The 12,830-nt window shown below is 34.0% G+C and overlaps 2 protein-coding genes across 5 annotated transcripts; both read right to left on the bottom strand.

The window, feature by feature from the left end:
- Window positions 1-3,437: 3,437 nt before the first annotated feature.
- LOC127104904 (uncharacterized) lies at window positions 3,438-4,214 on the bottom strand. Its single transcript, XM_051042044.1, has one exon. The coding sequence runs from the start codon at window positions 4,212-4,214 to the stop codon at window positions 3,438-3,440; it is 777 nt and encodes a 258-aa protein (XP_050898001.1).
- A 942-nt stretch (window positions 4,215-5,156) lies between these two features.
- Window positions 5,157-12,400, bottom strand: LOC127105373 (cinnamoyl-CoA reductase 1). 4 transcript variants are annotated; one of them, XM_051042549.1, is made up of 7 exons: window positions 12,332-12,400; window positions 7,344-7,454; window positions 7,081-7,250; window positions 6,806-6,991; window positions 6,486-6,648; window positions 6,042-6,225; window positions 5,157-5,567 (listed from the first exon to the last, which is right to left on the bottom strand). In XM_051042549.1, exons 1-7 carry the CDS (start codon window positions 12,345-12,347, stop codon window positions 5,423-5,425), a joined length of 975 nt encoding a protein of 324 aa, XP_050898506.1. In that variant the 5' UTR covers window positions 12,348-12,400; the 3' UTR covers window positions 5,157-5,422. The 4 variants fall into 4 exon arrangements, with proteins under 4 accessions (XP_050898506.1, XP_050898505.1, XP_050898504.1 ...); XM_051042548.1 differs by having other exon boundaries at window positions 7,344-7,476; window positions 12,354-12,400; XM_051042547.1 differs by lacking the exon at window positions 12,332-12,400 and adding an exon at window positions 8,084-8,278 and having other exon boundaries at window positions 7,344-7,492.
- Between the last annotated feature and the right edge of the window lie 430 nt (window positions 12,401-12,830).

Raw genomic sequence — 12,830 nt, 5'->3', positions numbered from 1 at the left:
GCGTCATCTGCGCTGCCAATAATTGGTTTGTTTGAGTGGTGTTTTGTATTAGTGGGTTAAACACCGCTCCCATTTGTTGCGTCAACATTTGGACCATATCATGATTACTCTCTTCCATCTGCTGTCTAATTACTTGCGCCGAATTATTTGTTATCGGCGGCACGTAAAGTGGTTGTTGATTCAGTCTACTCATATTTCCACCATATCCTGACCCTTGTAAGGGTGAAGACACGTTGGTCATCGAATCTGAATATATTAACGGGGAGTTGTGTAAATTTGCCATCACCGAAGTTGGCATTCCAAAGGGTTGTTCCCTACCAGGCGGAGGCAAGGTGAAATTTGTTACAAAAGGCCTAGGAGTGTTCCCCACAGGAGGGGGTGTCCCAACGGGCATTTGTTGTGCCCTGAAGGACGAACTAGGCGCGTTTTGCGACATCGAAACCGCTGGTATCGACCCTGTTGACGAAGGTATGGCCTCTGACACATGGATCGATCCTATATTGCCTTCTGTCGAAGGGGCAGGGTTGGATACTGGGATGGATTCGTTTGGATTATTTGGCTGGTTCGCCATTTTCCTTACTCTTGTTCTTTTAGGTATTTCTACTTCGGATACGGCTAATTTACCGCTTCTCAGTCTCATACAATGAAGAACAAATTTTGATTAGTGATTATCTAAATTTCTAGATTTTTTGCACTGTCCCACTGGGCGTGCCAATTTGTTCGCTGTGAATTTTGGCGAACAACCTCTGGTTTACCAAAACTTGTAGAATTGGGTTACTTGCAGGATCAACCACACAAATCCTAGGACATGTGCAGATCTAGATGGTCTTGGAGATGCCTAGAACCACTTTCATATCTCTCATTTTTGTTCTCTAAGTGTTTTACGTCGAAATATGTTGATTAAAACGTTAAGTAGATGTAAATTTAACAAGATAAAGTAAATGGCGGAAAATAACTGACGAAATGTAAAGTGTCGAAAAAGAGAAAGTGCAGAAAGATAAATGACTGGAAAACATAAAAGAGATTTGTAAAGAATTTTAAACTTTATAGAATAAAACTTCAAAAGAATTGGTGTTTGTTTACACATACATGTTTCAAATATGACTCTTTTCTCTCACACGGGTACTTTGAGCGTTTTCAGGAATTTTGTACAAGTAATTCTTCACACCCTTTTTTTGATAACAACTACCCTATTTATAAACAAATAACATAACTGTTACTAACGACCAAATCCTAAAACCGTGACACATGGCTTTCTTCCTTTCGCCAAATGCTTCCACGCGTCTTCTGCCAAACGTCACAACTCTTTAAATTCAAATTTACACTTTAAGTCGAAATGACGTCTTCCTTCAGGCTTTTTGTCGAATTATCAATATACTGCAATGTTTTCCATGTCTTGTCAAAAGTACTTTTCTAGCTGCAAATATTATGTCGAAATATCAAATCGTTTTATCTCATGTCATCATTTGTCGAAAAAGTCATTTCGTACACCAAATCTCATGGCGGCGAAAACGCACGTATACACTATGATGTAAGCCTCTATGTCTGCAGCAGTAGAAAAACACTCCTTTAAGCTCTGAATCAGTATGTGATATATGTGCTCATTATAGAAATTATGGAAGCTCCGGACAAATTTGGGTGGCTCAACATACAACATGGGCAAAATGTCAGTTGCCCAACTTGCCATACCCAATGCATGCTCTTCCAGTTTTTGCAAATGGTCAGGTGCATGTTGTTGTTGCTGCTGCAGGGATCTTTCTGGTTGATGGATTTTGGGATGGTATAATTGGTTTTGCTCTGCATTTGGTGCTTCTTCTTGGCCTCGTTCAAGAATGGGTTGTGTTGGGATCCTTCTCACGGTGCTTCAGTTGATTGACAACATTGGTTTGACCATCTCATCATTTGGATGACCTTGAACTCTATCTAATCTACACAATTCATTAACAATACAAAATGCCCAAAAGCTCATTGTGGTGCGTCATCCATCTATTTGGTATTTTCAGCAATTAGTAACCCAACATCAATTGGCTCCTGATTTAGAATTCCATTAGATCCATACACTTTTCACTAAATTCATACTAGTTAGATGCAGACTATAGAGTTTGAAAAATAAAGGAGGCCTATAATTTTAGTATTGAACGCATTTGCCTAGTGCGCAGTCTCAATGGTTTCCCCTTCATACTCGCCTACCCAACCCCATGTTGACAAGACTCATTTTTCATGACCTCACACATTTTCTTAGTCACACTTAATCCCCTTCTATTTTGAATGTTATACCTAGTTGGAGGTTGAAGATAAAGTAAAAAATTAATTCTAGAAGGACTATAATCAATACTTTTACCTCGCACATAAGAAGCGTAGTCTTTTTTAGGACAAAGAGCGACGTTTTAGTAAAATTCCAATCCGATGAACCTGTTGGTTTCTTTAATGAGGTTGTTAAGCCTCATCCATCCCCTGTCTTTCAACATGATCAATAATTCTTCATAACCCTCTAAATCTTGAACATCAAAAACTCTTTCGCTTAACAATTTGTAATCCTTGACTTTAAGGTACTTTTTGGTGCGAGCTTGTGAAAATAATTGATAGTTTGGGAAGAGTGAGGCTTCTTGAGTGGGTGATGTTGATGACGGGTTTCCTGGGATACCCTGCTTCTTTTAGGTGCCATAGTTCTGTAGCAAAAAGGACACAACAACAACAAAGTAATGCAAGAATGTGAGAAGAAAGTGTGTAGAGAGAGTTGCTAAAAGTGTTTGTACGAAAAAGTTGCCAAGAATGGAAATTTATAAGTCATGTAGCGAGGTCATCGCAACCAACTTGAAGGCTATCGCGATTGTGATGCCCAAGAGATAGTGCCCTAACGATCTTCTTCTCAACATCACTTTAGAATAGTCATATCGCGACCGCAATGAAAATCATCGCGACCGTGATATATGAACCATGCGACCACGATTGAACCATCACGAGCGCATGAATTCCAATAGTCAATTCTTCTTTTCTCCCTTACTTTCGCATGCTTACTCTTATGTACTTACTTCTTTTTATTCTTTTGAGCCTAACTCTTTCTCTAACAAAATACTACGAAATAAAACACTATTACACAAAATAACATGAAATTGAAATTGTGACAAAATTAAAAAAATTTATACTGGATTGCCTCCCATTAAGCACTTTTTAAAGGTCATTAGCTTGACTCTCTTTGACTAAGGTTCTACTGGTCCTAAAGACACCTTCTCAACTGGTATCTCACCTCCCAAAGAAATCTTTAGCCTTTTTCATTTCACAATAAAATTTTGCGAATCTTCGGGATTATGTACCTCTACTAGACCATTTACCAACATTTTGTTAACAGGAAAAAGACCTGACCATCTAGATTTCAACTTACTATAGAACAACCTCAGTCGAGAGTTATACTGCCAAACCTTATGTCCTACTTGAAATTATCTTTTCACTATGTTCTCATAAGGATACCTTTTTAGTTTTTCTTTCATCATGTCTATTCTGTAGCACTGAGGGTTTTCTTTTTGGCGTTTCATTGCTTCAAACACGTTGAAGACAATTTTTTCCTTGTTAAACCTCAATATCAACTCCCTCAATTCTACATCAATGAGATCTCTACCCATTTCCAAGAACGGTCTTCCGAGGATTAGTGGTGTTTCAGAATCCTCATGCATGTTTAGAATCACAAAATCTACAGGAAATAATAATTCATCGACTCTAACTAGTACGTCTTCAAGAACTCCATATGGACATGTGATTGACTGATCAACCAATGCTAGAGTCATTTTAGTTGGTTTCGACTCACCATAATTCAACTTCCTCATCATAGATAGAGACATCAGATTGATGCTAGCTCCTAAATCAAACAAAGCATGACCAATTCTTAGTGAACCAATGGAACACATAATAGTGAATCTACCTAGATCAGTGAGTTTAAGTGGAAGCTTTCTTTGAATAATTGCGCTGCACTCTTCCGCCAAAACGATGTTTTCATCATGCTTCAACTTAATCTTTCTCAATAAGATCTCTTTCATAAATTTAGCATAAACATGCATATGTTCAAGAGCTTCACAAAATGGAATGTTAATCTGTATCTTTGTCAACATATCCATGAACTTGTTAAATTGGCGTACTTTCGTCTCCTTCTTTGGTTTCTTTTTCAAGATCAAGTAAGGTGGTTTGATGTAGTGAGGTAACTCAGGGTTAGACTCATTCATTATTTGTTTTTTGGTTGTCCTTGATGGCGAGTTTTTGTTTATGAATTGGTCAATGGTGTGACCTCTAACTTCTTATTCGCGTGACTCCTTACTTTTTTCTAGATAACAAGTCTTATGTATAGAAATGATGCTAGATAAACTTTAAGTCATGGAATCGAAGAAGATGAAGTTGTCCATAGATAACAAGTCAATTATAGATCTAGCCAATCATCTGATATGTCGTGGAAGGAGTCAGCATATAGAAGTGAGGTATCACTTTTTTAGTGATCAAGTGAATAAAGGAAAGATCGAGCTTGAGTATTGCAAGTCAAAGTGCAATCAACATATTTGCTTACAAAACCTTTGAAGAAGACAATGTTCAATGATTTGAAGAAGCTTATTGGAATGAGGAGTTTAGAAAGTTTGAACCAGGGGATATGCTGTTTGTGTTTCAAAGCTTTATAATTAGTTGTGTTCAATGAAAAGTCGAGTTGTGTTTCGACGAGAAGTTGAGTTGGGGTTTTCAAAGTGAAGTTCCGAACTCGACAAGTATGTAAATTCAATAGGAAACATGTGTTGCACAAGTTAGTTAATTAGCTGTGTATAAATACCATTGTAATACACTCTTATGAAATACAACCACTCATTTTTTCCCCTCAAATATGTTTCATTCATTTGTCTTGTTTCTTAATGCAATATAAACATATGTTCCAACAACTCTATTTTTCTTCTTCTTTTTTCTAAATAAATGGTGGAACCTACTTTTTAAGAGTAAAACCCTGCCAAACATCAACTTTGCAAGACAGTTAAATAGGAAAAATGAAGCTGCAACTTTGTTTAAGAATTATTAGATTAAATGCATGATTTATATTTTAGAGATTGATATGTGATTTTATTAGCAGAGGCTTCTATACTTAGATATAGATATCATTTACACTAACTAAAATCAACTTTCAGTCCAAATTGATATTGTAAGAGATATCTCAACTGGCATATCAATATTCATCTTTCAATTCACATCTTCTCTTACAATTATTTAACCATAATTTCCAGCATTTTTAAGTACTCTAATCAAGTTTGACTTAGTGTTCTTTGGGAAACTAATCAAGTTTCAAGTTATTTAATAATAACACATTGTAAATCTAAAAGCAAACATTAGTTTGAGAAGCATAAGCAAATACATAAACTGAAAAACATTGACAAGTCACATTTATTTTGATTTTAGGAAACTAAAATTGTTCTGATTGAAGTAGTCCTGCCTCCTTATAGCTCTCAACAGAATCAACCAGTGTTTCCTCTATTGTCCTGCATTTCCAACCCAAACTTTGCAATTTCTCTGAGCTCAGCATTTTGTAATCATCCACCTCAATATAACTGCCAACAATGAAATTTATGTATCAGCATGTAACCATCAAATCTATACAATACCGATGAAGACCCGAGACAGACACCAATCACAACACAAAATAATTTGAAAAGGTGGAAATATTTAAGGTAAACTACATGTACTGGTATGCGTCGTGTCAATGTCATACACCAAAATCACAAACACCTTGTCGGAAAAACTATTATGACTAAACTCACAACTACTCAATTACGCAAAATTACTTTCAATTTCCTCCATGATTCTCAGAAATCAACAATTTTTTTATAGAAGTATTGATATATCATAAGAACTAGACATGTAATCTCAACATTTGGATTTGTCTATAAAATAAGAAGCTGTCAACAATAAGATTTCTAGACTAGTGCATCAACCTTATAATTATATTTAGTATGATGCTTGGTTTAAGACCACTACATTAGAATTTCCTTTTAGTTTATAGATGATGGATATTTGAAGCTTACTTTATAGGATACTTGTAGTTTGGATATATACTCTTCAATTTCTCTGCCAAACCTCGTGTTGTGAAAGCCTGTGAAATACATATATACCTCCCTTCTTCATGATTCTCATAAGCCAAAACTAATGCACTAACCACGTCACGTACGTCAACTATCCATCGACGTTTATTCTCCAATGAATCACAGCCTTCAAGTTCAGACAAATAAAAAAGATAAAACAGAATAACATGAAATATGGTTTTAATATTTATACAAAACCAATGTTATATGACATGAATTGCAGGAAAACAAGTTATGCAGAGAAAAATCCACATGAAACCATGTTATATTAGGTAAAGTATTAGAGATATGACCAAGTATACTATTGAAGTTAAACCAATGTTATAACACATCTTAACTAAACTGTATAGTTCATAAATATTTTTACATATATATATGAGTAGATACCTTTTAAAAGTTTGATGAGAAACAAGCTACTTGCATTAGTGGTTGACTGCAAAATTGGCCCCAAAACTAAACTAGGACAAATGCTCACCATACGAAGCCCGGTCCTGTTTGCAAAGTTCAGCGCCTGCTCTTCCGCCTCTGTCTTCGCAAAGCAATACCAGTTCTAGATGATATGCGGCGTATGAGTTTATTTACATAACACGGAAAAATCATTCAACGATGATTAAATCATAACATATTCTGCAACTGTAAGATATGAATAAAACAGTATAATCGACTAAAAAGGAGACATAGCACAAATGTAACAAAATCTCAGATACCTTAGTTTCTTTGCAATAGTCTTTGTCAGACCAAAAAGACTCATCAATCACTTTATCTTTCGGTACATTAGGGTTGATACAAACCGCGGCAATAGATGAAACAAAGACGACACGTTCTACATTAGCTTTTAGACACGCTTCAAGTACATTAGTTGTCCCCTTCACTGCAGGCTCAATCACTTCCACCTACAATATTAACTCTAAAATCATTCAAATTTTAAAACAAAAAATAAAAATCTACAATGTCTTCAAACAAAGTAGCATTTTTCAGTTACCTCAGGATTAGATACAACTGTTGATGGTACAGGACAAGCAACATGAAAAACTCCACTGCATCCATCGATTGCGGAGTAAACAGATTCATAATCCAAAATATCTGCCTTGAAGAGTGTAAGATTCTCAGAAGCCTTCTCAAGTTTAAGCAAGTGTTCATATTTCTGACTACCTGCAATGATCAAACCAGACATACACGAATCAAACAACGTTTGTATCCTCATCAACACTGTTCCATGATGAGATGAGAATTGAGAAAAAGTACCAGGATCTCTAACTGTTCCATGGACAACATAATCTTTGGAGAGAAGAAGTTTAACAAGCCATGATGCTACAAACCCTCCTGCTCCAGTAACACAAACCTTTCTATTAACACCTCCACTGGATGCCATTATCACCTTCTCTTCTTTAACTCTAAAAATAATCTCAAAGGAACAAACACAACGCTAAACAATTACGAAACGTTTCATTCATTTATATCCTCACCAAATAATAATAATATTATTATTATTTAGGAAACTTCTACACATGTTCTTGTCATGTGGTCCATGTGTTAAAAATAATTTCGTTTTCTTAGCCATGTTAGGATTTTGGATTTTAGAGTTTGGATATAAATATAGCAATTCTATTCTATAAAGGCATTTCAAATTGTTTTCCTTCTTCCTATGTTTTGACAACTGTTTTCTATTTTTTCTAGAGAACCCATAAATGGTGAGTATATCTTTTTGGGTGAAAAATAATTTAATAGCCTTCATGATTATTGCAATAGAATATATATATTGAAATGTTAGTTAAAAATAAATATTACTACATTGAAAAGGCATGTATTTTAATTAACTCATGAGTTATATACTACACAACACAGCCATAAAAACTTGTGTAAAAAAAAACAGCCATAAAAACTAACATGTTTAGGATATGAAACTCAAATAGAAGCTTCACTCTGATGAAAGGGGGAAAAAGAAGATTGCATTGCAAAATCAAAAGTTAGGGTTTTTATGTTACCTCTATTGCGAACTTCTTTTGACATGAAGAATCAGTGACTATAGTGCGAAAATGAACGTCTTTTTGTCGAGAAATAGTACACATTGGAAGGAAGAAGAGTAATTGTGAATTTTCTTATATCTATGCCTTCAAAGTACTTATGTGGTTTTTGCAAGCCATGGATAAATTTTCAAAACTATTTTATTCAAGTGTTCTAATATATAATCTTTATTTAAAAAAAATAGATTTAAGCGTGGGTATGGGCAGTTTGTTTTTGACTTTTTTTAAAATATATATAATATATCTCTCTCTCTCTCCCTCCCTCCCTCCCTCCCTCCCTCCCTCTCTCTCTCTCTCTCTCTATATATATATATATATATATATATATATATATATATATATATATCAAATATTTTTCATAAGGATATCACATTATCACCACAAATACAATTAAGTTAAAAAATGTTTCTCAATTTTAGAAAGAGATGCTTAACGTTTCTCTTTAATCCCCTTTTAACCTTTTAACCTCCTTAACCTTTTTTTTTAATAAAAAAAACCAATCTCAGCTTAAATCATGAAAAACTTAGTTTACGATATTGATGATGATGGACGCAGACATATTTGACGCACAAACTTACATTCTATAACTGTTGGGATATCGCAGTCACATAAGAGGGTTCCGTCAAAACACATTATTTTTTTCTTTAGTTCCTTTCTTGATCATTATAGAGCAAAGGAAACTTATCAGGAGTTTCTAACCTATGGTAATATTGACGAAGTTGTTATCCCATCTAAGTGGGTCAAAAGAGGAATATGATATAGTTTTGTTCGGTTCTTCAATTTAAAAGATGAATAATTTCTTGCTATCAAGCTAGACAACATCATGGTAGGTGGAAGAAAATTGCATGCAAATGTTCCGAAGTTCCAAAGGATATCTCTGCACTGTTTTCAGCAAATACACAGGAAAGTTGATCTTAAGAAATCAAGTAAAAAGGTTTATGTCCAGAATGCAAAAAGGCCAAATAATGCTAAGGTTTTCACAAATGAGAGAACCACTTATGTTGAAGTTCTAAGTCCCAAAGAAATTAATCAGCCAAGGTACTCACCACCAACCATTTCTTTCAACATTGTAGAATCAGAACTAGCCAGATTTCGTAAGGCGTTTGTAGGCTTGGTTGAGAAACCATGATCATTCTATAATATGCAAGAAACTTTTAATGCAGATGGTTTCTTTTCAATCCAAATCACCCCTCTCAGTGCAAACTTATGTCTCCTTGAAGACAAAGTTGAGGGAGCTTTGCCGGAGATTTTAAGAAACGATGATGTTTGGGTAAGTCGACAATTTAAAGAAGTTCGTCAGTGAAAAGTTTCAGATCTTGATGGCGAGAGAGTTATATGGATTTGCTACTATGACATTCATTGCTTTATCTAGAAACCAGAATTTTTCGAGGTGCTTGTTAAACCTAGAGGATTATTTATGCTCTAATGATGCGACTCAAGGCCGGCCCACGACCTCAAAATCAGGAGAAAAGTTAAAAAATAAATAATAAGTAATATATAAAGTGTTTGTTAAACATTTAACACTTCATATGCAATAGTTGAGTGGTTAAGACATTCTTTTTTGAAAGAAAAAGTCCCTAGTTCAACTTTTATTGGACTACATTTTAGCTTTTTCCTTCATTTATTTCTCCAATTACAAATGACTTTTTGAAATTTATAATGGACCCTCAAGATTCATAATTGGCTTTCAAGTCAAGCTTTGTTCTTGACTAGTTATATTTTTATTTTACAATTTTATAAAATTTAATGCATTAATTTCATTTTATATCTTCGATTATAAATGATTTTTTATATGATCTTTTGAAATTGATAATGGGCCATCAATTCAAGCTTTGTTCTGGATGATTATTTATTTGCTTAATACATATTTTAGTGCGTTAACTTAATTTAATGTTCCGCTTTAGTCTATTTACTAAAAAACATTACAAATTAGTCTCATAACTTCACTCTTGTTATCCAATTTGGTTACTTCCGTCAATTTATGACAAAAAAAATGCTAAGTTCCGGTGACATGATGTGACAGTAAGGCCATGGTACGAATCCGAGTCAGCAAATGTAGTTAAAAACTTATACATGGTTTAAATTGCGGGGGTTCCTGAAAACAAAACCCTCGCAGTTTAAACAATATATTAATTTTTAACTATATATGCTGACTCAGATTTGTAGCAATGACCTTGTTGTCACGCCACGTCACCCGAACTTAACTTTATTTTGTTAAAAATTGACGGAAGAGACTAAATAGGATAACAAAAATCAAGTCAAGGGACTAACTTGTAATATTTTTTTAGTTAAGGGGCTAAAGTGAAACATTAAATTAAGTTAAGAGACTTGGTGACTAATTATACCTTACTTATTATAATTTTTAAATTTTATTTCAATTTTTTAATAAATTTTAATACTATTTATAATTAAATATTTAAAAATTCATCATACGACCCTATCATTTATTATTACATTTATATGATTAAATATAATTCATTATCCTTTGTAGAAGTGGATCTTCAACAACTTTTTTTGTGCAACACTCTTTAATTAAATACATTGATTTGATTTGATTACATCAATGTCAATATAAAATTCAATTCTCCTTCCGCAATATATTTTCACATATTTATCTCCATTCGCATCCCACACGCCAACCATCGCACTGCACCGTTGCTACTTCTGTGATAACCACAATCACCGCCATTCCCTTTGAGTCTGACTCAATGACTTTCTCCTCTCTCTCTTTGAAACAAAAAGGGAAAACAAAACACAAAAAAGGAAAATAAAAATTTAAAGTTAGTTGCTCAGTTTTCTTATTAGGGGTCAATTTTTATTATTTGCTCTAGGCCTCTAAAATGTCAGAACCGGCCCTGATGTGGCTAGATCGGGTTCAAAAATGGATATTGTAAGGCTTCTGATCAAAACTAAACAAACTATGCTGATAGAGGAGGTGTTGAAGTAAAGATTAACGAATCTCTCTTTATGGTTAAGATAGTAGAAAACCCACATGTCCCTTTGAGACTAGTTGAAACAGACGAATCTGGCTCTTCTTCATCAGATGATGGAAAATGATATGAAGACGATGAAGAAATGTTGAATTTAATAGATAAGGAAAATGAAATGTGTTTTAATGAAAGTAGCAAAAAGGAGGCGGACAAGACAACGGAGATTCATGATTAGCAAAAGGTAGTGGTTTTCAATGCTCATAATTCCATTCCTAGAACTTCAAAGTGTCAGGCTAGAAAATATGTTGGAGAATAAAAATCAAACGATGATGGGACAACACACTTGTGAAATATTGATTTGTCTCCTATTTTGCAAGATAAGGGAAAAATACTTTTGGATCAACTTTTGTTAAAAGTACCTCAAATATTGAATTGGGTCTCTTGGACATCCAGCACCCCAACAAGGTTGGCCTCCATTTCGTTGCTTATAAACTCGAAAACTCTCATCATCTCTTGGACCAATCCAAAAGAAAATGTAAACTTATTTCTGAAATAAGCAAATCTTTATCATCGCTTCCAAGAAAAAATAAACCACCTTTCTCTCATTCGCAGAGAGAAACCATCTTATTTCTCTTCTCAAATCCCTCAAAAATACCAAAAAAATACATCAATACACCAACACAAATTCATGTTTCCCCTCGTTTTCTTTCTCTGATAGAATTTTAGTTGGGCCAACTCTTTGTTGTGAATCCACATCCGGTTTCAATATAATTTAAGATAATCAATGTTTTATATCAATGAATGAGGAATGTGTAGCGTCTTAAATTTGGAAGAAGGCAGTAGATCTAGGAATAAGAGGTGATGGTAATGATTCTGAATACATTACAAATATTATGCGATCGGAGAGACAAGATAAAGAAATATCCAAACAAAAGGAAGCTAAATGCAATGGTGTGAAATGATAGTTGTCTCTTATAACATTTGAGGGGGTTGCAATGCAACTAAGAAGAAATACATTCATAAATTAATTTTGACAGGGAAAGCTGAGGTGTGTTTACTACAAGAAACAAAAGTTCAATTAATGGAAAAGTTGGTGGCTCATTCCCTATGGGGTCCCAAAGAGGTAGGGTGGTTCACAAAAATTTCTATAGGAGGGTCATGAAGTCTGATAATCTTGTGGAGGTTATCTCAGAGATTCAAGTGATATGGGAGGATCAATTAACTAAATGTTGTAAACATCTACTATTCTTCCTAGTAACACAAACCTTTCTATTAACACCTCCACTTGATGTCATTATCACCTTCTCTTCTTTTACTCTAAAAATAATCTCAAGGGAACAAACATAACTCTAAATGTTTCATTCATTTATATCCTCACCAAATAATAATAATATTACTATTATTTAGGAAACTTCTAGACATGTTCTTGTCATGTGGTCCATGTGTTAAAGATAATTTCGTTTTCTTAGCCATGTTAGGATTTTGGATTTTAGAGTTTGGATATAAATATAGAAATTATATTCTATAAAGGCATTTCAAATTGTTTTCCTTCTTCCTATGTTTTGACAACTGCTTTCTATTTTTTCTAGAGAACCCATAAATGGTGAATATATCTTTTTGGGTGAAAAATAATTTAATAGCCTTCATGATTATTTCAAGAGAATAAATATATTGAAATGTTGGTTAAAAAATAAATATTACTATATTGAAAAAGCATGTATATTAATTAACTCATGAGTTATATACTACACAACACAGCCATAAAAACTTGTGGCAAA

This window comes from Lathyrus oleraceus, chromosome 7, assembly GCF_024323335.1.
Source record: "Lathyrus oleraceus cultivar Zhongwan6 chromosome 7, CAAS_Psat_ZW6_1.0, whole genome shotgun sequence".
In the NCBI taxonomy this organism is placed as follows: Eukaryota; Viridiplantae; Streptophyta; class Magnoliopsida; order Fabales; family Fabaceae; genus Lathyrus; species Lathyrus oleraceus.
This window is presented reverse-complemented; position numbering and strand designations above follow the sequence as displayed.

Coding starts and splice junctions, on each gene's coding strand:
- LOC127104904 (XM_051042044.1), bottom strand. CDS start 4,214: ATGAATGAGTCTAACCCTGAGTTACCTCACTACATCAAACCACCTTAC.
- LOC127105373 (XM_051042549.1), bottom strand. Junction 7,251..7,343: donor TGGAACAGTTAGAGATCCTG/GTACTTTTTCTC, acceptor TGATCATTGCAG/GTAGTCAGAAATATGAACAC. Junction 6,649..6,805: donor ACTATTGCAAAGAAACTAAG/GTATCTGAGATT, acceptor CATATCATCTAG/AACTGGTATTGCTTTGCGAA.